The 26209-nt window shown below is 40.0% G+C and overlaps 1 protein-coding gene across 14 annotated transcripts in view; it reads right to left on the reverse strand.

Moving 5' to 3' along the window:
• The window catches only part of TANC1 (tetratricopeptide repeat, ankyrin repeat and coiled-coil containing 1), a 344685-nt gene that overhangs the window by 137529 nt on the left and 180947 nt on the right, over window positions 1-26209 (reverse strand). For 13 of the 14 annotated variants that reach the window (XM_060177864.1, XM_060177859.1, XM_060177863.1 and 10 more), the window contains one exon: window positions 5761-5865. The exons of the other annotated variant lie outside the window; for it this stretch is intronic. In XM_060177864.1, coding sequence (XP_060033847.1) covers window positions 5761-5865 — 105 coding nt within the window. The remainder of the gene's footprint in view (window positions 1-5760; window positions 5866-26209) is intronic. 14 annotated transcript variants of the gene reach the window in all.

Consider the following 26209-nt stretch of genomic DNA (forward strand, 5'->3'; position numbering starts at 1 on the left):
TTGAAATCATCACAAGTATCTTCTCAGGCCACAGTGGAGTAAAGCTAACATTTAACAACAAACAGAAAATTACTAAAAGTCACAATGTGGAAACTAGAGAACATACTGCTTAAGCTGGGTCAGAGAGACACTCAAGCAAGAAATTCAAATATTCCTGGAAACAAATGAAAACAAAGACACAAGGTACCAAAATATTTGGGACACAGCCAAAGCAGTACTGAGAGGGAAATTCATAGCCATACAATCACATATTAGAGAATAAGAAAAAGCTCAAATAAACGACCTTACTGCACACCTTAAGAACTTAGAGGAAGAGGAACAAAGAACCGTAAAGCAACCAACCATAAGGACAAAAATCACTAAAATTAGAGCAGAAATAAACAGCATTGAAAATAAGAGAACCATACAAAAGATCAATGAAGCCAAATAAATGCTGGTTCTTTGAAAAATTAAACAAAATTGACAAACCACTAGCCAGACTCACTAAAAATAAAAGGGAGAAGACTCAAATAAATAGAATTATAAACGATAGAGAAGACATCACAACTGACACTACAGAGATCCAGAAAATCATGCGAAAGTTCTATGAAGAACAACATGCCACCAAGCTAGAGAATCTGGAACAAATGGAAGAATTCCTGGAAACATATACCCTTCCAAAACTGAAACAAGAAAAACTACAAAACCTAAATGCACCAATCACAGACAAAGAAATAGAAATAGTTATTAAGAATCTCCCCAACAACAAAAGTCCTGGGCCAGATGACTTCACAAATGAATTACAAAACCTTGAGGCAACAGTTAATACCTATACTTCTAAAGCTCTTCCACAAGTTCAAAGAAATAGGAACACTCCCTTCCTCCTTCTATGAAGCTAACATCATCCTGATACCAAAAGCGGATAGGGACACAAGGGAAAACTATAGACCAATATCTCTGATGAACATAGATGCCAAAATATTAAACAAGATCCTGGTCAACCGGATACAGGAGTATATCAAAAAGATTGTTCATCATGACCAAGTGAGATTTATCCCAGGAATGCAAGGCTGGTTCAACATAGGTAAGTCAATCAATGTCATCGGACCTGCCAATATACGCGGATATCTTCGCCCACCCTGTCCAACGCTTGACGTCTCGTCACCCAATCTGGTCCCCTACGCCTACACTGAACTTCTCTGTTCCAGTCTCTTGGAAACAGAGCTGGCAGTCAGCTGAGGTAAAGAACAAACACCTCATCACAGACCCCTGCAAGCGTCAACCCGGCTTTGACCTAGCACGTTATGATTGGGCCCTCCTCAATCGCTATCGAACAGGCCATGGCTGGTGCGCCGCTATGTTCCATCGCTGGGGAGCCAGAGATGACCCGAACTGCCCCTGCGGCTACAGACAGACTATGACCCACATAGTCAACGACTGCCACCTCTCCAGATTCAAAGGAGGTCTCGAAACTTTACATCAGGCTCAACCTGATGCTGTTGACTGGCTACGGAAGAAGGGCAAACGCTAGAAGAAGAAGAAGCACATCAATAAAAGTAAAACCAAAAACCACATGATTATCTCAATAAATGCAGAGAAAGCCTTTGACAAAATCCAATACCCATTCATGCTCAAAACACTACAAAAAAAATGGGAATAGATGGGAAATTCCTCAAGACAGTGGATTCCATATACAGCAAACCTACAGCCAACATCATACTCAATGGACAGAAGCTGAAAGCATTCTCCCTCAGATCAGGGACTAGCCAGGGCTGTCCATTATCACCATTACTCTTCAACGTAGTACTCTTCAAGTTCTTGCCATAGCCATCAGGCAAGAGAAAGAAATCAAAGGAATACAGATAGGACAGGAAGAAGTCAAGCTCTCACTATTTGCAGATGATATGATAGTATATATAGAAAAACCTAAAGAATCCAGCAGAAAACTACTAGAAGTTATTAGGCAATATAGCGAGGTGTAAGGCTACAAAAATCAATGTACAAATATCAGTGGCATTTCTTTATGCAAACATGAAGTCTGAAGAACACATCCAGAAATCACTCCCATTCACTGTTGCATCAAAATCAATAAAATACCTAGGAATAATATTGACCAAAGTAGTGAAAGACTTGGATACTGAAAACTATGAGTCACTATTCAAGGAAATAGAAAATACCAAGAAATGGATTGGAAGAATAAATATCATCAAAATGAATATTCTCCTCAGAGACATATACAAATTTAACACAATACCCATCAAAGTTCCACCAAGCTTCTTTAAGAGAACAGAACAAAAACTGCAATCACTTATCTGGAACCAGAAAACACCTAGATTTGCCAAAACAATCTTGAGGAAAACAGAAATTAAGGCATCACACTACCAGATCTCAAACTATGTTATAAAGCCATCAACATCAAAACAGCCTGGTACTGGAACAAAAATAGGCACACAGACCAGTGGAACAGAATTGAAGGCCCAGAAATAAACCCCCACACCTATGGACATCTAATCTTTGACAAGGGGGCCTAAAGTATTAAATGGAAGTAGGAGGCTCTCTTCAATAAATGGTGCCGGGAAAACTGGATTGAAACATGCAGAAGAATGAAACTGAACCACCTTATCTCACCAAAAAAATAAATAAATAAATAACAACTCCAAATGGATCAAGGACATGGATGTTAGACCAGAAATTATTAAATACTTAGAGGAAACCATTGGTGGAAACACCTTCCCACCAAACCTCACAAACATCTTTGATGAAACAACCCAACTGTAAGGAAGACTAAAGCAGAAACAAACCAATAGGGCTACATCAAATTTAAAAGCTTCTGCACAACCAAAGAAACTATCACACAAACAAGGAGACCCCTCACAGAATGGGAGATGATCTTTACATGCCATACATCAGACAAGAGACTAATCACCAAAATATACAAAGAGCTCATCAAACTTAGCAACAAAAAAAGCAAATGACCCTATCCAAAAATGGGCAGAGGATATGAACAGAACATTCACTACAGAAGCGATCCAAAAGGCTAACAAACACATGAAAAATTGCTGCAGGTTACTGATTGTCAGAGAAATGCAAATAAAGATAATATTGAGATACCACCTCACTCCTGTGAGAATGGGATACATCAAAAAGGACAGCAGCAACAAAAGCTAGAGAGACTGTGGGGACAGAGGAACCCTTCTAGACTGCTGGTGGGAATGTAAATAGGTCCAGCCTCTGTGGAGAGCAGTCTGGAGAACTCTCACAAGGCTAGAAATGGACCTTCCATATGACCTAGTAATTCCTCTCCTGGGAATTATATCCCAAGGACTCTATAACAGCCAACCAAAAAGATATGTGTAAACCTCTGTTCATAGCAGCACAATTCATAATAGCTAAAACCTGGAAGCAACCCAGGTGCCCAACAATAGATGAGTGGCTGAGAAAGCTGTGGTATATATATACACAATGGAATACTATGCAGCTATTAAGAACAATGAAGCCACCTTCTCTGACCCATCTTGGATGGAGCTAGAAGCAATTATGTTGAGTGAGCTAAGTCAGAAAGATAAAGACAAGTATGGGATGATCCCACTCATAAACAGAAGTTGACAAAGAATAACAGAAAGGGACACTCAAAGCAGAATCTGACTAAATTTGAAGTAGGGCACTAAAGTAAAAACCCTGGGTTGAAGGTGAGGGTGGATGTTTAGCATCATGGGGAAGGTGGGAGGGTAAAGGGGGGGGGGTAGGATGGAACACAGTCTTTTGGTGGTGGGAATGCTGTTTAAGTATACTCCTATTAAATTTGTAGTCATATAAATCATTAAGTAATATGAGAGGGGAAAAACTAATTGAATGTCTCCAACTTTTTAAAGCATAGACTGAGTTTTTTTAATGCATAGGCTGCGTCTTTGATATGTTGACCCTCTTAAAAGCCTAGTCCAGAAAGAACAGAAACAACTGGCATCATAGCTATATAGAAGTAATGTCAAAGGACATAAATTATGGTGATGGTATATATGATACAGCAAATCCTAACAAAGGGATTTTTCAATGTTAATCTAATTGCCAAACAATGTGATTATTGCAATAACTATCTATTGTCTACTGAAACCATAAGACAGCAGGTACCTTCTGCTTCCTCTATAGAGCCTATATTTCCCCCAGTCCTGGAACCTCTAGGGTGGGGCTCACTTTCCTGCATACATCTCTCAATTCATACCAAATGATATTGCATCTGCTGATCCCAACCTAATTAATGCAACGAGTACCACCTCAGTATGCTTCACTTCAGGCTGTGTCCAGAGACGTCAGGTGTGGAATGTCAACCCTTCACCCTCATTACTCGGGTAAGACCTTTCCTTTCAAGATTTTATCTAATTCTATTCCAAGAGGTTGCTCACTTCCTAACAAAGTCCCAAAACCTAGATATAGACCAGGTCCCACAAGATAGAGCATATGCTCACATGTATCCATAAATTAGGGCAAAATATATACCTGAAAGCAAAGATACACAATAGTCTGTAGTGAGTCAGTAGGAAGTTCCTAATGAAATAGTGTCTAGTTAGACTTAGATACCCTCCTCACCTACTTGCTATTACAGTTCTCTCACTCACTCCAAAGCTAACCTTAGCAAAGCAAGGACTGCAAAAGCTGAATAAGGGCAAGAGATTGGCATACTTTAAGGATGACTCTTTAGTCACTATCAGACCACCCCAGCACCTGGGGCCCTAATCAGGAAGTTCTGAGATTCCAAAACAGACTTGAAGGGCCTAGACCCTCTCTCCATTGTTACCAGTTATCTCTATCAGGAACAACACAATAGACCCCTTTGTGGGCTCCCTATAGGACCTTTCCCTGAACTTGAATCAACGATAGTAGAGAATGTTCCATCTTCTGAAGGGAGGTTGGACAACATACTCTATGTTACACCAGAGGAAGATGGGTTGATACTGGGGAAGCCTGAAATTTTTCTACTCATGACCACAGAATGTGATCTCAGATCTATAGGGATGCAGAGGTCACATAGGCTTCTAAGCTGATTATGGGCCCCAGATCACATCAAATCGATGGGGTTTACAGTCAACAATATTTATAGACCTTTTCCATATTTGGGAGCTACTTTCTTCCCTGATCCAGCTTTCTAGTCCTTTTTCCAGCCATGACATCATCTCCCCAGACCATAACTTAGATCCACTGGCATATCAGATTTCAGGCTCAGGGGCAAAAAGGAAAAAAAAAAAAACAAAACACCAGTATAGCCACAAGCCATTTAGAATTTAACTAAAATATGCCTAGTAGCTATCTACAAAATGGAGGACCCCCCCCCCAACTCTTCACTGCACTATTCCAGTGATTGGTCAACACTTTGTTTGGCTTTGTATGTTAACTCTCTTTTCAGCCACCAGGTTCCAGATGCTTCCATGATGCCGACCAGACTTCCCTAGACAGACATTCCCATCAATGTGTCCTGGAGCTCCACTTCCCCAGAGCCCTTCCCCACTAGGAAAAGAGAGAGAGAGGCTGGGAGTAATGGATTGACCTGTCAATGCCCATGTTCACCAGGTAAGCAATTACAGAAGCCAGACCTTCAACCTTCTGTATCCCACAATGACCTTGGTTCCATACTCCCAGAGGGTTAAAGGATAGGAAAGCTATCAGGGGAGGGAATGGGATACAGAGTTCTGGTGGTGGGAATTGTGTGAAGTTGTACCCCTCTAATCCTATGGTTTTGTCAGTGTTTCCTTTTTATAAATAAAAATATTTTAAAAAACATATTCTTACCATTTTCATTGGCCTCTGTTGTCTTGGCCACTTCTCTGAATGGGATTATAACTGCATCTGCAGGCACTCTGGGGCTTTCCACAAACTTGGGCTTCCTGGAGGGACCTGCAGTGGGAAAAGATTTGACTGTGGCTAATTTTTTCCAGATGCAAACAAAGCTTCAGAGTATAGTGTGTGTGTTCATGATATGCCTAGAGAAAGAGCCAGCCCCTTCCTCTCCCTTGAATGCACACAGTCATTTCAGCACGGACTGGAGAATGTTCAGTTTATGCTGCCAAAGAAGACAGAAGACCTGGGTTAGCTGAGTTTTGAGAATGTAAACTCTGACAAAAACAAAAGCTGCTTTTTAGCTATGGAGTCTCTACAGCTATCTTCAGTGTATATCAAGTAAGTGAGTTTGACATGTTCAAACCTGGACAGCTTGTGGTGAAGTTTTTCATTTGGAATTTTTTCTCTAAATGGGGCAATGGTGATTGGGTTGCTTGGTATCTCCAAAGACAGGAGGCAAGGATTATGAACAGGCAGACTTAATATCAACATGCTCTGAGTGGCCACAGCACGTAGGCATTTTATCAGACTGGTGATGCACAGCAATTGTGTAGGGCAGAGAAGATGATTGCTTTCCTGGCAGCTGACAGAGCTGGCTTCAGAAAGGTACGCTAGCCAGCTCAACAAACAATTTGTGGGACACAAGACATCTTGACACTCATCTCTCTCACTTTACTTACAACCTCAACAACGATAAAAAAAAAATTTGTGATTCTTAATAAGACTAAAAGGAGCCCTCACACATCACTGGTAAGAATGCCCAAGTACAACCACTTTGGAAAACAGTTTGTCAGTTCCTCAAAAAGGTTATTAAGTAAAGTTATCATATGACCCAAACTTCTACTTCTGTGGAATGTATGATCACTTAAAATTTTGTACAAAATGAATGTTGTATGCACACTAGCAAAATATCCACCAACTGATGACAACAAAATTTGACATATCCACATAATTAAATATAAGTGGGCAATACAAAAAGGAATGATATACTAATTCATGATATAATAAAGATGAAACATGGAAAAATTTCACTAAGTATAGAAGCTAGTCTCAAAATACCAAATATTGTATGGTTCCAATCATATGGCAAGTTCATAGAAACAAATTCAAATGGTTGCCAGGGACTGAGGTATATATGTGCTTGTAGGCTGACACCAAAGAAGTATAATACTTCTTTTGGAAGTGAAAACATGTTCTAAAATTAGGTTGTAACAGTGGTTGCACAGTCTTGTGTGAACATAATAAAAACTGTATCATCATTTTTAAATGGGTTAATTGTATGGTATATGAATTATATCTAAATTAAGCAGCCTCAGGTGGAGGGAGAGGTATATTGCATTTGTTCTTTTTAAATACCACATGTATTTGAGTTTGAAACCACTCATTTCTTAATTCTGTCTTTTTCCCCCACCTGTCTTGTGGCCTTATTCTTAAAGTGTGCTTTTTAACAGGGCATATTTCACACGAGGAGAAGAAAGGGTAGGGAGGTATGAACACGAGAGGGCCACATCTGTGCTCCTCCTGTTCTGTCTTGAGCCATAGCACTGACTTTCTCCAGGCTCAGGTTCTTTACTACATACAGACAGGGTGAAATGGGCAATTTCTGAGTATCTTTCTGTATCAAAGACCTTATGTATTAGAGAAATTCTATTTGGAAAATGGTTTATCATGAGAGATGCTGCCATCTAAAGGTTTACTGGAAAAGCATCTACACTACTATAAAAATAATCCAACATCCAGACAACTATAATGCGTAACAACTTAAAAGGGTTCTGCTATCAAAAGATCATATAGTACCAAACCAAGAAGGGAATCTTAAATTTAGAAACCAAGATATCTAAGTAGTTAGTGTAAAATTTATAAGTACTACTCTGCACTGAAAAACTAGGAAATTTACACTACATTTAATTATAAAAAAGGTGAGAGCATTGGAATAATCTACCACCCAACCATATGTATACTTCGGCTGTGTAGTAATCAATTTTTTAAATTCATACTTGTATCTGGTATCCCCCCCCTTTTTTTTCCTTAGTGTAGAGAACTTTGTAACACCAAGGAAAAATAACAAAGTAGAATTTTTAAATGATATTTTAGAGGAAAGGTAAAAATGGAAATTAGTCAAACTGGTATGACTTTTTCTTTTTTATGGTGTCACCTTTTACTAGAATTTGAAATATAAGAAGTGACTATAAACAACTGCCGTCAACATGAACCTTCCACTTAAATCCCTTTATATGAATTGCTCAAAACTTCCAAAGCTGAACCAGGTAGAACTACAATACATAAATGGACCAATCACAGACAAATTGAAACAGTTATTAAAAATCTGCACAACAATGTAAATTGGTCCAGCCTCTGTGGAGAGCAGTCTGGAGAACTCTCACAAGGCTAGATATGGACCTTCCATATGACCAGTAATTCCTCTCCTAGGGATAAATACTCCAAGGACTCTGTAACACCCAACCAAAAAGATATGTGTACACCTATGTTCATAGCAACACAATTCGTAATAACTAAAACCTGGAAGCAATCCAGGTGCACAACAACAGATGAGTGACTGAGAAAGCTGTGGTATATACACTCTATGTAATATTATGCAGCTATTAAGAACAATGAACCCATCTTGGATGGAGCTAGAAAGAATTATGTTAACTGAGCTAAGTCAGAAAGATAAAGATGAGTATGGGATGATCTCACTCATAAACAGAAATTGAGAAAGAATAACAGAAAGGAAAACTAATAGGATTTGACTAAATTTGGAGTAGGGCACCAAAGTAAAAACCCTGGGTTGAGGGTGTGGGTGGATATTCGGCTTCCTGGTGCAGTGGGGGAGAGGGGTGGTGGGTGCGATGGGACACAGTCTTTTGGTAGTGGGAATGGTGTTTATGTACACTCCTATTAATTTGTAGTCATATAAATCACTATTTAATTAATATGATGGGGGGAAATTGATTGAATGTCTTAAACTTTTTAAAGCACAGACTAAGTCTTTTTAATACATAGGCTAAGTCTTTGATACGTTGACTCTCTCAAAAGCTTAGACCAGGGAGACCAGAAGCAACTGGTGGCATAGCTATATACAATAATGTCAAAGGACATAAAGGGTATAAATATTGTACTGTAAACCCCATTGATTTGATGTGATCTGGGGCCCATAATCAGCTTAGAAGCCTATGTGACCTCTGCATCCCTCTAGATCTGACCTCACATTCTGTGGTCATGAGTAGGAACATTCCTCCATGAGGATAATTTCTGGAACCATCCATGGTTCCATGGCTGCCAGTTCTTAGCAACATCACCCCGCCAGATATTCGTCGGGATGCGGCATCATCTAAGTTCATTTCCCACGTCTATGCTTGACCAGACCTGCCAATATACGCGGATATCTTCGCCCACCCTGTTCAATGCTTGACGTCTCGTCCCCTACGCCTGCACTGAACTTCTCTGTTCCAGTCTCTTGGAAACAGAGCTGGCAGTCAGCTGAGGTAAAGAACAAACACCTCATCACAGACCCCTGCAAGCGTCAACCCGGCTTTGACCTAGCACGTTATGACTGGGCCCTCCTCAATCACTATCGAACAGGCCATGGCTGGTGCGCCGCTATGTTCCATCGCTGGGGAGCCAGAGACGACCCGAACTGCCCCTGCGGCTCCAGACAGACTATGACCCACATAGTCAACGACTGCCACCTCTCCAGATTCAAAGGAGGTCTCGAAACTTTACATCAGGCTCAACCTGATGCTGTTGACTGGCTACGGAAGAAGGGCAAACGCTAGAAGAAGAAGTAGGAACATTCCATGCTGCCCCAATATTGACCCATCTTCTTCAGATGTAGCATAGAGTATGTTGTCTATCCTCCAAAGGATGGACAATAAACAATAACTTGGGTCCAACTGCATATCAGATTTCAGGGTAACAGGAAAGAACAACAACAACAACAACAACAACCAGTATAGCTACAGGCCTTTTGGAATTTAACTAAAATATGTGTACTAGCTATCTAATAAATGGAGGACCGCCCCCCCCAACTCTTCATCTGCACTATTCCAGCCTTTAGGTCCATGATTGTTGAACAATTTGTTTGGATTTGTATGTTAACTCTCTTTTCAGACACCAGGTCCCAGATGCTAGCATGTTGCCAACCAGACTTCCCTGGACAGAAGACCCCACCAATGTGTCCCGGAGCTCTGATTCCCCAGAGACCCACCCTAATAGGGAAAGAGAGAGACAGGCTGGGAGTATGGTTCGACCTGCCAACGTCCATGTTCAGCGGGGAAGCAATTACAGAAGCCAGACCTTCCATCTTCTGCATCCCACAATGACATTGGGTCCATACACTTAGAGGGATAAAGAATAGGAAACCTATCAGGCGATGTGATGGGATATGGAAAATGTGGTGGTGGGAACTGTGTGGAGTTATACCCCACTTAACCTACGGTTTTATTAATGTCTCCTTTTAAAAAATAAATAAAAAATAAAAGTCACTGTGCTTCAACTCAGGGACTGAGATAACATTGAAATAACTCTTATTTTCCACAACTGTGAACTCTTTAAGTACTTTACTTAGAGACAAGTCAAACCAGGAAAAAGTGATCAGTAGTTTAAAAAGGACTGAGAAAGAGGCTTCATAACACACTATATACAATAGATAAACCAAGAATAAACATAGGAAAAATGAACCAGAACAGAAGCCCAGCTAAAAGCCCACCAAAAGTAGAAGCACAAAAGAATGAGGTCAACATCCAAACACTAATTGAGGCATTAGGCACAGGAGTGAGGAAAGAGTTTGAAAGTAAAGTCATCAGAAATGGGGAAACAGCAAATGAGACTCTGAGAGAAAACAATATCTCAACGTAATTAGAGAGATGAAAGCAGAAATAGCGGAGCTAAGACCACAACTAACTGGACAAGCTAATGCAGTATCAATACAGGGTAACAAAATAGCTGAGCTACAGAAAACAAAAGAGGGGAGACAGAATAGAATAAATGAGGCAGGAAACAGAATTACCAAGATTGAGGATGAATAAGAAAAAACTAAGAAAGAAAGAAATCTCAAAAACAGATTATGAAATATGGAAAACAACAACAGAGACATATAGGATGACTTCAAAAGAAGTAATATACGCATTATTCGTTTACCAGAGGAAGAAAGGGAAGGTAAGAAAGCATTCTTCGGGACATAGTAGCTGAGAACTTCTCTAGTCTAGACAACATAAAAGACATAAAGATTTGAGAAGCCCAGTGGGTCCCAAACAGAATTAACTCAGGCTTAAAGACACCAAGACATACCATATTTATAATGACAAGCAGTAAGAGAATGCTGCAAGAAAAAGACAAAGAGTCACTTACTGAGGAAAACCCATAAGATTAGCACCAGATTTCTCCATACAAACACTAAAGGCAAGAAGGGAGTAGAAAGATATCAGCTGAGCTCTCAATGAGAAAGGCTTTCAACCAAGACTACTGTATCCTGCTAGACTGTCATTCAGACTAGATATAAGCATAAAAATCTTCTCAGATAAGCAACAGTTGAAAGAATCAACTATCACCAGGCCTTCCCTGAAAGAAGTTCTGAAAGCTGTCTTATAAACAGTCATATCACCACAAACAAGTCATATATCAGCTCACTCTAAATATAAACAATAATGGTGTTATCTTCAATCCAGAATATTGATAAATGTCAATGGCTTGAATTCACCTATTAAAAGGCACAGAGCAGGAAGATGGATCAGAAAACACAGCCCAACCATATGATGTCTGCAGGAATCCCATCTAACTCAACAAGACATACACAGACTCAAAGTGAAAGGATGGAAAACTATCATACAAGCCAATGGCCCACAAAAAAGGGCAGGAACAGCTATTCTCATATCTGTATGATAGACTTTAAAATAAATAAAATTAAAAAATATAGGCATGGATATTACTTAATGCTCAGAGGATCAGTCAATTAAGAGGATTTAACAATTATTAACATCTATGCACCCAATGAGAAGCCATCTAAATACATCAATCATCTACTGAAAGAGCTACAACAGCAATATATTAACAGCAACACAATAATAGTAGGGGACTTCAATACCCACTCTCTGAATTTGACAGATCATCCAGGCAGAAAAATCAATAAAGAAATGAGGGAGCTAAATGAAGAGATAAACTAGAACTGTTGGACATTTTCAGAGTCATTTACTCTGAGAAATACACATTCTCTTCAACTCCACATGGGTCATGCTGAAGGACAGACCATATGTTAGGCCACAAAGACAGGTCAGCAAATTCAAGAGCAGTGAAATCATTGCAAGCATCTTCTCATACCACAGTGGAATTAAATAACACTTAACAATAAACAAAAAATTAGTAAAAGTTTCAAAATATGGACACACAACAGTACACTACTTAACAACTACTGTGTCAAAGAGGAAATTAAGGAAGGAATCAAAATGTTTCAAGAGTTCAATGAAAATGAATATATAAGCTATCAAAATGTTTGGGACACAGCTAAGGCAGTAATTAGAGGGAAGTTCATTGCCACAGAAGCACACATTAGGAAATAAGGAAAAGCTCAAATAGACAGCCTCACTGCACACGTTAAAGACCTAGAAGAAGAAGAAGAACAAAGGAACCCTAAAGCAACCAGAAGGACAGAAATAACTGTTAAGTTAGGGCATAATTATATAACATTGAAAATGAGGAAATCACACAAAAGATCAATGAAGGTAAATGTTGGTTCTTGAAAATAATAAACAAAATCGACAAACTTTTAGCCAGACTCACAAAACAAGGGAGAAGAACCAAATAAACCAGATTGTAAATGAAATAGGAGATATCACAACAGACACCACAGAAATTCAACATACCATGTGAAGCTTTTGTGAACAATGACATGCCACCAAGTTAGAGAATCTGGAAGAAATGGATTAGTTCCTAGATACCTACAAACTTCCAAAATTAAATAAAGAAGAAATAGATAATATGAACAGGCCACTCACAACCAATGAAATTGAAACAGTTATGAAAAACCTTCCAAGAACAGAAGTCCTGGACAAGATTTTGTTTTACAAATGAATTCTACAAAACCTTCAAAGAACTAATACCTCTACTTTTAAAAGTCTCCCAGAAGGTTGAAGACACTGGAATACTCTCTTCCACCTTCTATGAAGCCAACATCACTCTGATACCAAAAGCAGACAGGGACACAACCAAAAAAGAAAACTACAGACCCGTATCTCTGATAAACATAGATGCTAAAATATTGAACAAAATTCCAGCCAACTGGATATAGCAGTATATTAAAAAGATTGTTCATCATGACCAAGTGGGGTTATCCCAGGGGTGCAAGGGTGGTATATTTAATATATGTAAATCAATCAATGTGATCATCCACATCAATAAATGCAAGACAAAAAAAAACACATGATCATATCAATAGATACAGAGAAAGCCTTTGACAAAATACAGCATCCCTTTAGGATCAAAACACTAAAAAAAAAAAAAAAAAAAAAAAGGGAACAGATGGAAAATTCCTCAAGATAGTGAAGTCTATATATAGCAAACCTACAGGCAACATCATATTCAACGGTGAAAAACTAGAAGCATTTCCCCTTAGATCAGGTACCAGACAGGGCTGTCTACTATCACAATCTCTATTCTTCATAAGTGTTGGAAGTTCTTGCCATAGCAATCAGGCAGGAGCATGGAAATAAAGGGATACATATTGGAATAGAAGAAGTCAAACTCTCCCTATCTGCAGATGATATGATAGTATACATAGAAAAACCTAAGGAATCCAGCAAAAAGCTTTTGGAAATCATTAGGCAATACAGTAAGGTGTCAGGCTACAAAACTAACATTCAAAAGTCAGTGGCATTCCTCTATGCAAACACGAAGTTTGAAGAAGAAGAAATCCAGAAATCAATCCCCTTAATATATCAACAAAAATAATAAAAGATTTAGAAATAAACCTAGCCAAAGAAGTGAAAGACTTGTATACTGAAAATTATGAGTCACTACTCAAAGAAACTGAAAAAGACACAAAGAAGTGGAAAGATATTCCATGTTCATGTGTTGGAAGAATTAACATCATCAAAATGAATATACTACCCAGAGCCAGATACATATTTAATGCAATCCACATGAAATTCCCAACCAAATTTTTTTAGGAGAATAGAACAAATGCTACAAATATTTGTCTGAAACCACAAAAGACCTAGAAGGGAGGGAGCGAGGGAGGAAATGAAGAGAGAAAGAAAATCTCCTAAGTCACAGGTGAATACAGACACATGTGGCTTGAGGATGGAAAGGGAATTTGTGATTCCCAGGACTAAAAACTCTAAAAACCAGTGCTCAGAGACAGCATACACCAAATTAGATTGGCAGCAAAAGAAAAAAAAAAGGGGGGGGGGAAACAACTCACCAACTTACAATTGTGACTTCTTGAGTCTCCATTGTTGCTGCCCCACAGAGGCTGGAACAGCAGCATAGAGACCCTATATTGCCATCAAGGTCACAGAACCAGCCCCGTGACTCAGGACAAAATCTACCCCCACACCCCCCACCAAGACATATAAACAAGGAAATCAAACACCTTAGCCAGAGTGGCCCCTGCTGGCACAACAATGAAATCTACACTAGATGAGGAAGAAATAAATAGCAATAACAGAAACCCCAAATGACTAGACAGGCACATATCTAGATAAAAGAACAAACATTGAGTTCAGAAACCTCATTATGAAATCAATTCAAGAACTAAATGCTTTTTTGGCTCCAGGGTTATCCCTGGGACTTGGTGCCTGCACTACAAATCCACTGACCCTGACAGCCATTTTTCTATATTGTGGCTGTTACTGTCACTGTTGTTGTTGGATAGGACAAAGAGAAATCGAGAGAGGAGGGGAAGACAGAGAGGGGGAGAGAAAGACATCTGCAGACCTGCTTCATTGCTTGTGAGCGACTGCCCACTGCAGGTGGGGAGGTGGGGTTGGAACCTGGATCCTTGCGTCAGTCCTTACACTTCATGCCATGTGTGCTTAACCCAGTGTACTACCACCTGCCCACCCTACCCCACGTAATCATTTTACCAAAGAATTATAAAGTACATGAAAAAAAACAAACACAAACTCCAAACAGATGGGGGAGAAAATATCAACACTAGAAGGCACAACCACCACACTCTGTATTTAAAACTCTTGGAGAGGAAAGGTTTAGGAAAAATGAAGCACTAGTCAATGAAATAGCAGATGCTATCAGAAAGATGGGAAATGCTAACTTGAGTCTGGCGCCTTAGCCCACTTGGACATCCTGACACACTAGCTATCAGAAAGATGAACATCAGAGTTATTGGGATCTCTGAATAAGAAGTTAAAGAGGAGTAGAGAATATATTCAAAGAAATTTTAACAGAGAATTTTCCATAACTGAGCAATGTTTAAAATATATAAATCCAAGAATGTGAATACATACCTAATTTTTTGAATCCAAAATGACACATACCAAGACACATTATTGTAAAGCTATCTAAAAACAAGGAACAAGGAAATATTACTGCAGCTTCTCAGGGAAAGGAAGAAAGTCACATACAAAGGCAGAACTATCAGGCTTTCATCAGATTTCTCATCACAAACCCTAGTGGAAAGGAAGGACTAGAATGGCATATTCAAAGTATTAAAAGATAAGAATTTCCAGGCACAAATTCTGTATCCTGCTACACTGTCCTTCAAACTTGAGGAAGAAATAAAGATCTTTTCAAACATTCAGAATCTGAAGGGATTTGCCACTACCAATCCTGTCTTGCAAGAATTTCTGAGACAAGTCCAACATGAAAAAAAGAGGCAAAAGAATCCCAACTTTAATTAATTAATTAATTAATTAATTAACTACCTCCAGGGTTATTGCTGGGTTCAGTGCCTACACCACTGGCCCTGTTGGCCATTTTCCCCCATTTTTATTGGATAGGACAGAGAGAAATTGAGAAAGGGGGAAGATAGAAAGGGGGACAGAAAAATAAACACCTGAAAACTTGCTTCATTACTTGTGAAGCATCCCCCATGCAGGTGGGAAGCCAGGAGCTCAAACCAGAATCCTTGCACGGGACCTTGTGCTTCCTACTATGTGCGCTTAACCTGGTGTGTCACTGCCAATCTCTCAAAACAAGATTAACATTACATTTAGATTTCCAGATTGAATTTGATTATTACAACAAAGAGTGGCTGTTTCTAGACTTTAATGGGTTACAGTTACAAGGCCCTACTAAATTATTCCAATGACAATCCCATCCCCCCAGTTCTGATGACTCCTATGAATGAAAATATCTGAACAGGCAGAGATCTGCTAAACCCAGCCTTCCCTGTGTTCCTATACAGCATATAGGAACATATAACAAGCTCCCTGGCTATGTTCCAACAGGCTTAAATATCTAGAAATGAGTGAAAAAATTCTTAAAACTTCTTGGTAATGAAGAATTAAGCTATTAAAATAAGTCCTCAACCTGCTTATATAGCCAGTTTTGGAATGGGTATATATTTCTAGGAACTTGTCCATTTCTTCCTGATTCTCTAGCTTAGTGGCATACGGCTGTTCATAGAAGTTTTGCATGATTTTCTGGATTTCTGTGGTGTGTGTCATGATGTCTCCTATATCATTTATTAAGAAAATTAATAAAATTATGTTTATTTTTGTCTTCCTCCCCCACTTTATTTAAGTCTGGATAAAGGTTTGTCAATTTTCTTTAGTTTTTGAAAGAACTAACATTTGGCTTCATTGATCTTTTGTGTGGTTCTCTTATTTTCAATGTTGTTTACTTATGCTCTAATTTTAGTGATTTCAGTCCTTCTGGTTGCTTTAGGGTTCCTTGTTCCTTTTTTTTAAGTCTTTAAAGCATGCCGTAAGGTCATTTACTTGAGCCTTTTCTTGTTCTCTAACGTGTGCTTGTATGGCTATGAGTTTCCCTCTAAGTAGTATTTTAGCTGTGTCCCAAATATTTTGGTAGCTGTGTTTTCATTGTTATTTGTTTCTAGAAACATTTGAATTTCTTGCTCGAGTTCCTCTTTGACCTAGCCATCATTAAGCAGTATGTTATTGAGTTTCCAAATCTGTGACTTTTAGTAATTTTCTGTTGTTTGCTAAGTGTTAGCTTTACTCCACTGTGTTCTGAGAAGATGCTTGGGTTTATTTCAATGCTCTTGAATTTTTTGATAATGTCTTTGTGGCCTATCATGTGGTCTATCCTTGAGAATGTGCTGTGTGGATTTGAGAAGAATGTATATTCCAGTTTCTTGGGATGAAGAACTCTGAAAATGTCCAGGAGGTCTAGTCTATCAATCTCTTCAATTAATTCTCTTCTTTGTTGATTCTCTGCTTAGTTGCTTTAAGTATGAGAGTGGAATGTTGAATTTTCCTACTATTACTGTATTACTATTGATTTATTTTTGTAGCTGTTTCAGTAAGTTTAATGTACTTAGATGGGCCCTCATTGTGTGTGTTAATCTTCTGATCATTATGTAATGACCTTCTCTATCTTTTATTATTTTATTTAAGTTAAAGTCTATTGTGTCAGAGATGATAATGGCTGTTCCTGCTTTTTGTAGTGGTCCATTAGCCTGTATGATAATTTTCTATCCTTTCACTTTAAGTCTGTATTTGTCTTGTTGGGTCAGGTGGGATTCTTGCAAGCAGCATATGGTTGGGTTGTGTTTTCTGATCCATCCTCCCACTCTCTGCCTTTTAGTAGGTGAATTAAACCATTGACATTTATTGATATTATGGATTTAATATATTGCAGTACCATTGTTCAACAATTTATTTGTTTTGCTATATGGCAAATATTTTGGCGATGTTTCTGTCTCTTAGAACCTCTTTCAGGGCAGGCTTGGTGATGGTTACCTCCTTCAACTGTTGTTTGAGAAGATTTTGATCCCTCCATCTAGTCTTAATGAAAGTCTAGGAGGATATACTATCTTTGGTTGAAACTCTTTTTCATTGAGAGCTCAATAGATATCTTGCCATTCTCTTCTGGCTTTTAGAGTTTTAGTGGAGACGTCTGCTGATGATCTTATGAGTTTTCCTCTGTATGTGATTCTTTGTTTTTCTTTTGCAGCCTTTAGGATCCTTTATCCTTACTTCTTTTCAGAGTAACTATGATGTATCTTGGTGTCTTCAGGTCTTGATTGATTGTTTCGGGCTCTCTGGTCATCTTGAATCTTAATGTCCTTTCTGTTGTTTAGGACTGGGATGTTTTCCTCTATTAGTTCTTCTAAGATGCTTTCTTCCCCTTTGTCTCTTCTTCTGGTAGGCCAATTATGCAAATGATGATTCTTTTGAGATCATCCCATATGTCTCTGTTGTTGTTTGCTGTGTCTTCTTCTTCTTCTTCTTCTTTTTTTTTTTTTTAGCTCCTTTACCTCCTTAGTTTTCTCTAACTCATCCTGTCTGGTTAATTCTGTTTTCTGCTTCTGTTAGTCTGTTTTCCCTTCCCTCATCTTCCTTCTTTAGTTCAGTTATTTTTTTAACTTGTTCTTCTGCCCTTTTAGCTCAGCTGTTTCAGCTTCCAATTCTTTAATTACCTCGAGGTAGCTATTATTTTCTTTGAGGGTCTCATCTGTTGTTTCCCTAATTCTGATAGCCTTTTCCTCAATGGTTGTTCTCATTTCTGTGATTAACGGTTTAATTATTGTTTGCAGCAAAGGTGGGCGCGAGGAATAACATCATTGCAAGACTGGCCAGCTCCTCATGGGGCGCGAGCGCCTCCACACTACGATCATCATCTCTGGCATTATGCTATTCCACTGCAGAATACTGTGCCCCAGTATGGTTCCGTAGCCCCCATGTCCACTTGGTCGATTCCAAATTATATTCCTCCATAGGGATAATTTCTGGAACCATCTGTTCCACCCCGGTTCCATGGCTGCCAGTTCTTAGCAACATCGCCCCGCCAGATATTCGTCAGGATGCGGCATCATCTAAGTTCACTTCCCACGTCTACGCTCGACCGGACCTGCCAATATACGCGGATATCTTCACCCACCCTGTTCAACGCTTGACGTCTCGTCATCCAATCTGGTCTCCTACGCCTACACTGAACTTCTCTGTTCCAGACTCTTGGAAACAGAGTTGGCAGTCAGCTGAGGTAAAGAACAAACACCTCATCACAGACCCCTGCAGGCGTCAACCCGGCTTTGACCTAGCACGTTATGATTGGGCCCTCCTCAATCGCTATCGAACAGGCCATGGCCGGTGCGCCGCTATGTTCCATCGCTGGGGAGCCAGAGACGACCCGAACTGCCCCTGCAGCTACAGACAGACTATGACCCACATAGTCAACGACTGCCACCTCTCCAGATTCAAAGGAGGTCTCGAAACTTTACATCAGGCTTAACCTGACGCTACTGACTGGCTACGGAAGAAGGGCAAACGCTAGAAGAAGAAGAATTATTGTTTGGATGTCTCCCTTATAGATGCTTCTGGCTTACTTGGAGTTTTTCTGGTCTGGTATCCTGACTCATTGCCATAGATGATATAGTTGCTTTCGATTTGATCATATTTTTTTATTGGTGTGCTTTGTATTTTTGTGCCTTGGCTATTTATGCTCAGTTGTTGTGTTCAGTGAGGAAAAGCCCCCGTAAACCAAGGACCTGTTACAATTGAGTTCACCGACCAGAGCAAATACAACAACAATAACGAAAGTGACAAGTGATGCAGTTCACCAAAACCTGTTACAGAAACTCTCCCCACCAAAAACAGAGCAAACCAATAGCAAAAACAATACAACAATAATAGCAGAAAAAATATAAAGTGAAAACAGAAAACTGCAAAAATCCATTATCAAGTATACATTTAAGAGGTTGTGAGAAGTGAGAGAAAATAAAGGGAGAGATAAAGATGAACTTTTTTAATGTCAGACTTCTTACAAAATATAAATTACAAATAAGCACAAGTGTATACAGCAGATACAGGAGCAAGAGCTAAGATTTTCAAAACAGAGAGAAGGAAAGAAAAGAGAGAGGGAAGGAGAAAAAGACAAAACAAAACAAAGAAAAAGAAAACATGGAAACAAAACAGAAGAAATCAAACAAAGAAGCCCACTACTACCACAAAAGAAAGGTCAACCTATCAATGCACCAACAAAGGCTAATCTGGTCAAAGTATTAAGAAGGAGAAACTAACAGCAATGCCAAAGGAAACAAACTTGCAAAAAAAAAATTAAAATAAAAAAAAAAGAAAGAAAAAAAACAAGAAGGAAAAAGTATTTAAAGACCAATCTGCAGTTTATGCTATTTCAGCACCTTTCCCCTTCCTAAACAATTACAAAAAGCAACAAAGATTGCAAATCTAGAAAGAGGGTAAACATGAAAGCTAGAGTGGTAGCTTACCACTGACCCAAGAGAGGCAGATGATTGGTCAAGGAACTTGACCAGTAAGAGAGTTCCAGCCCTCCTGAGGATATTGGGGGGTGGGAGGAAACACCCCCTTCTGTTGATTGCCTACTGAGCTGGGAATCTGGAGAATGAGGTCCTCTCTGCAGGAGGTCCCTTTAATCTATAACTTGTTCCCTTACTAGGGGGGGGGCATACAAAGGGAGAATTGGAACTCACAGGGCTCCTAGTTAGTTCACTCAGGATCTGGTACATGTTTGTCCCCTCTGTAGCTGGCTCCAGCCTACATGTGATCTGCTATTCTTCTCCATGGCTCTCCTTGATCTCTACTGTATCCTCTCACAAACACTGACCTACAAATCTTGTCCTCATTCTACCCTCCCAACACTCAAGCTGCAGCTTTGCAGAGAGAAAGTCAGGAGTTGTCGTCACCCTCCACATTCTTAGCTGCACTAGTAAGAACAGTCAAAATATGGAAGTAACCTAAATGGTCAAGGACTGATGCCTGGATAGAGAAGTTGTAGGACATATACTCAATGGAATAACACTCTGCAACCAAAAAAGGTGACTTTTATCATGAGACAAATTGGATAGAATCAGAGATTATTATCATTAGTGAACTAATAGGCAAAATAGAAAAGCACCCTAATGGTTTGTTTCTATGATAGCCAAATAAAAATGGAATAGACAGAATAGATAGAGGTAATTAAATGAAACTGACTTGTGAAAAAGAGGAAGAGGAGAAAAGTAAGGTAAGGAAAGACAAAAACAATCTGCCTCAAATTTTGTGAGAACTATGATGTAGAAGATGAGGGGTTTGTGCAGGGGGAAAGGCATAGGATTTTGGTGGTAGATATAATGACTTACACACATATATTCATACACACACACACACACACACACACACAGGTGTGAAATTATACCCCTGAAATCTTACAGTTTTGTCAACCACTAAAGATCACTAATAATAAAAGCTGTCCCTAAACAGAACTTGAGATATATGTAAAGTACTTTAGAATAGAGTGTACTTTAGTACTCAACACTAGTTTCATTATCACAAAACTCCTAGAATACAATGATTCTTTAGCACTTACCACAAGATGGCGTTAGTGCAATGCTAATTTCAGATATATTCCAGATGTGCCTTTATTCACAATCAAGATAAAATTTTGCTTTTAGGGGAGTCAGGCGATAGCGCAGTGGGTTAAGTGCATGTGGCATGAAGCACAAGGACTGGCGTAAAGATCCCAGTTCAAGCCCCCACCTCCCCACCTGCAGGGGGATCAATTTACAGGCAGTGAAGCAGGTCTGCAGGTGTGCAGCTTTCTCTCCCCCTCTCTGTCTTCCTCTCCTCTCTTCACTTCTCTCAGTCTTAAGAACAATGACATCAATAACAACAATAATAACTACAACAACAATAAAAAATAGCTCTTAGATGCTAAGAAGTCCAGAAATAAGAAGTCCAAAAATGCACTTTCTTTAACATTCTAAATAACATGTATATTTAATAGTCCATGTGGAGAAAAAATTACTGCTTAGGCAGCAACTCTGGCCTCACCTCATTTCTTGCACTTAATACTTTGGGTCCATGACTGTTCAACAATTTGTTTGGCTTTGTATGTTAACTCTCTTTTCAGCCACCAGGTGCCAGATGCCATCAGGATGCCGGCCAGGCTTCCTTGGACTGAAGACCCCACCAAAGTGTCCTGGAGCTCCACTTCCCCAGAGACCCACCCTACTAGGGAAAGAGAGAGGCAGACTGGGAGTATGGACCGACCAGTCAACATCCATGTTCAGTGGGGAAGCAATTACAGAAGCCAGACCTTCCACCTTCTGCAACCCACAATGACCCTGGGCCCATGCTCCCAGAGGGATAGAGAATGGGAAAGCTATCAGGGGGGGGGTGGGATATGGAGATTGGGTGGTGGGAATTGTGTGGAGTTGTACCCCTCCTACCCTATGGTTTTGTTAATTTATGCTTTCTTAAATAAAAAATAAATTTAAAAAACCCAAAAAAACAAATGTTAATGAATTCTTAAGCCAAATGCTTGCAACAGCCAGAAGTGCTTTAATGATACTGGTCCCTTTGTCATTACTAGAAAGTGTTTTCTTTTTTTTCTCCTTTTAGAAAAAAAAAATTGAAATGATAGTCAGAAAACTGAACCTTCCAAATTACAATGAAAAACTAAACAAACAAGGCAATGGGTAGGAGAGTAAGTAAAAGTAAGTAGCAACAGAAGTGGAATGTAGGAAACACAATTACACAAAATGCAGTTATATTATTAGAAGGATAACAAAATTTTCTGTGTCCCACAGCTCTCATGTCCTAGGAGCTAATCATGAGATGCATTAATATTCCAGCTTTCATTAATACAAGCTGAGTAGAATGTCCATTAGAGGGATTATATAATATTTGACTTTTGCTAAAATAATAGTTTCAGCTCTTTTTAAAAATTTTTTTAATCTTTATTTTTTGGATAGAGACAGCCAGAAATTGAGAGGAAGGGGGAGATAGGGAGACAGAGAGACACCTGCAGCCTTGCTTCACCACTTATGAAGCTATCCCCCTGCAGGTGGGGACTGGGGGCTTGAAACTGGGTCCTTGCACACTATAAAATGTAAGCTCAACCAGGTGTACCACCACCTGGCCCCCAATAGTTTCAGCTCTTAACACTCTCTTTGTTGAGGTCAGAAAGTAAACAAGAACAACCTGGGTCATACAGACACTGTGGTACCATGCCAGAACATATGAACACATGTACCCCAGGCACACATATTTCCCATGCTACTGGGGGTTAATATATATTGCATGAGGAAATAGGAGTGGTGGCGGGTTTAAGTGTGGATTAGAAAGGAAATTTATATAAACTTGTATTGTGGGCATGGTTGGACTCTCTGCCACTGTGGGCCTGTCAGCATGAGAGTAATGGCTGGCTCTCTCTCCCTCTCTCTCTCTCTCTCTCCCTCCCTCTCCCTCTCTCTCCCCCTCCCTCCCTTTCTCCTCCCTTCCTCCCCCTCTCATGGTCCATGTGTACTCTAACATGTCTTAATTTTCCTGAATAAATTTTAAAATTTCTGAATACCAGGACTGGGTGGTGGCATACCTAGTTGAGCATACATATTACAGTGCTCAAGGGCCCGGGTTAGAACCCCGTCTCCATCTGTAAGGTGAAAGCAGGGCTGCAGGTGTCTCTCTCTGTCTCTCTTCCTTCCTATCACCCCCTTCCCTCTCAATTTCAATTTCTGGCTGTCTCTATCCAATAAATAAATAAATATTTTAAAGCATATCTGAATATCATGATTTCTCCTCAATTCTTTGTTGGGTTTATCTGTGAAATACTTTTAATCCTGTGGGGGAGTGAAATGGGCCATTTCCTTCCCCTTTTAGCTTGATTAATGTCCACTAGTGAAGAAGAGTTTCTATCCAAATATGTAAAAAAGTGTTGGTGTTTTGTTTAGTTTAGCACTTTCTTAAACTTGAGAGGCAAAGGTCTTCTTGTAAATTTCAAGGTTCTTCTTCTAGCGTTTGCCCTTCTTCCGTAGCCAGTCAACAGCGTCAGATTGAGCCTGATGTAAAGTTTCGAGACCTCCCCTGAATCTGGAGAGGTGGCAGTCATTGACTATGTGGGTCAATAGTCTGTCTGTAGCCGCAGGGGCAATTCGGGTCGTCTCTGGCTCCCCAGCGATGGAACATAGCGGGGCACCGGCCATGGCCTGTTCGATAGCAATTGAGGAGGGCCCAATCATAACGTGCTAGGTCAAAGCCGGGTTGACGCCTGCAGGGGTCTGTGATGAGGTGTTTGTTCTTTACCTCAGCTGACTGCCAACTCTGTCTCCAAGAGACTGGAACAGAGAAGTTCAGTGTAGGCATAGGGGACCAGATTGGGTGACGAGACGTCAAGCGTTGGACAGGGTGGGCGAAGATATCCGCGTATATTGGCAGGTCCGGTCGAGCATAGACGTGGGAAGTGAACTTAGATGATGCCGCATCCCAACGAATATCTGGCGGGGCGATGTTGCTAAGAACTGGCAGCCATGGAACCGGGGTGGAACGGATGGTTCCAGAAATTATCCTCATGGAGGAATATAATTTGGAATCGACCAAGTGGACATGGGGGCTACGGAACCATCCTGGGGCACAGTATTCTGCAGTGGAATAGCATAATGCCAGAGATGATGATCGTAGTGTGGAAGCGCTCGCGCCCCATGAGGAGCTGGCCAGTCTTGCAATGATATTATTCCTCGCGCCCACCTTTGCTGCAGTTTTTATGAGATGTTCGTGAAATGACAGGGTGCGATCGAGAGTAACGCCAAGATAGACTGGCTGGGCTTCATGCCGGATTCTTGTACAGCCAAGCTGCACATTAAGCTCACGCGAGGCCGAGGCATGGTGTAGATGGAAAACAGATGATACCGTTTTTGCAGTGCTAGGGATTAGTCGCCATTTTTTACAGTAATCAGATATCAGAGACATGTCTTTCGTGAGTGTTTCCTCGAGGATGTCGAACTTTGATGCCTGAATTGCACAGCAGATGTCATCGGCATAGATGAACTTCCTTGAAGAAGTTTCTGGGAGGTCACTGATGTAAATATTAAATAGCGTAGGAGCCAGAACAGAGCCCTGGGGGAGGCCACTTGAGACAGGTCTCCATCTGCTAGACTTGTCACCCAGATGCACCCGGATCTTCTGTTTTGGAGAATAAACGATATAGTGTTGGCCACTCATGGAGGCAGGCATCTTGAGATCTTGACTAGGAGACCACGGTGCCAAACCGTGTCATAGGCTGCTGTGAGATCAACAAAGACAGCACCCGTCTTGTTTTGTCAAGGTAATTTTCAGAGTTAAGTCTGACAGAGCCTGAAACACACACTTCTCTGGGGTAGGGTGAAGCATGTAACTGGTTCAGTATCTTCAGAAGATGAGTGCATATCCTTTTTATTGCACCATTAGCAACAACGTTAACTTTTAAAAATAGATGCATATTTTTAAATGCGGTACAAATTCATAACCATATGCCAACTATTTTTATTGACAGGTAGAACATTAGAGTTCTGGAGACTTTTCCAACAATATGGCTTAAACAGGAATCACTGTATTAAGACTAGAGAAAAAACATTGTTTACTGTCTAATGTATTCAACAGGGTCATTTTTAAGCAATTATCTCTTCCTTACATTTTTTCCTATTTGAAGGTTAGCAAGATGCCAGGTTAGTACCTGGCCCCCACCACACTGGGTACTATGGAGCCTTTCCTTCTCTCCCTCTGTCTGATTTTTATCTAAAAAGTTGATCCAAAGTGGTGAAGCTCAGAAAACAATAAGAAAAAAAAAAAAAAGCTACTGGGAGTCCGGCAGTAACGCAGTGAGTTAAGCTCCCATGGTGCAAAGCACAAGAACCTGCATAAGGATCCAGTTCGAGGCCCCCCACCCCCCACTCCCCACCTGCAAGGGAGTCGCTTCACAGGCTGTGAAGCAGGTTTGTAGGTGTCTATCTTTCCCTCCCCGCCTCTGTCTTCTCCTCCTCTCTCCATTTCTCTCTGTCCTATCTAACAATAAGGACATCAATAAAAAACAAGGGCAACAAAAGGGAAGATAAATAAATAAATATAAAAAAAATTTTAAAAAGGAAAAGAAAAGCTCCTATTTGTAGTATAAAGCAATATTAATTAAAAGAATGTGGTACTGGAACAAAATGAGTACACAGACCAGTGGAACAAAACAGAAAGCCCAGAAATAAATCCAAACATTAACAAACAGCTAATATATGGCAAAGCTGTCAAATGACTTCATGGTGGGCGGTGGGAGGGATAAGGCCTCTTAAGCAAATGGGAGCTAGAAGAGCTAGATGTCCATATTTAGAAAAATAAAACTGAACAATGGGCTGGGGAGATAGCATATGTTTATAAATATGTTTCCATACTTGAAGCACCAAAATCCCAGGTTCAATCCCAGCACCACCATAAGCCAGAGCTGAGCAGTTCACTGGCAATAAATAAGTAAATAAATATTTTTTAAAATTTAGACATAAAAGAAACTT

The sequence above is a fragment of the Erinaceus europaeus genome, chromosome 18 (assembly GCF_950295315.1).
Source record: "Erinaceus europaeus chromosome 18, mEriEur2.1, whole genome shotgun sequence".
Lineage (NCBI taxonomy): Eukaryota > Metazoa > Chordata > Mammalia > Eulipotyphla > Erinaceidae > Erinaceus > Erinaceus europaeus.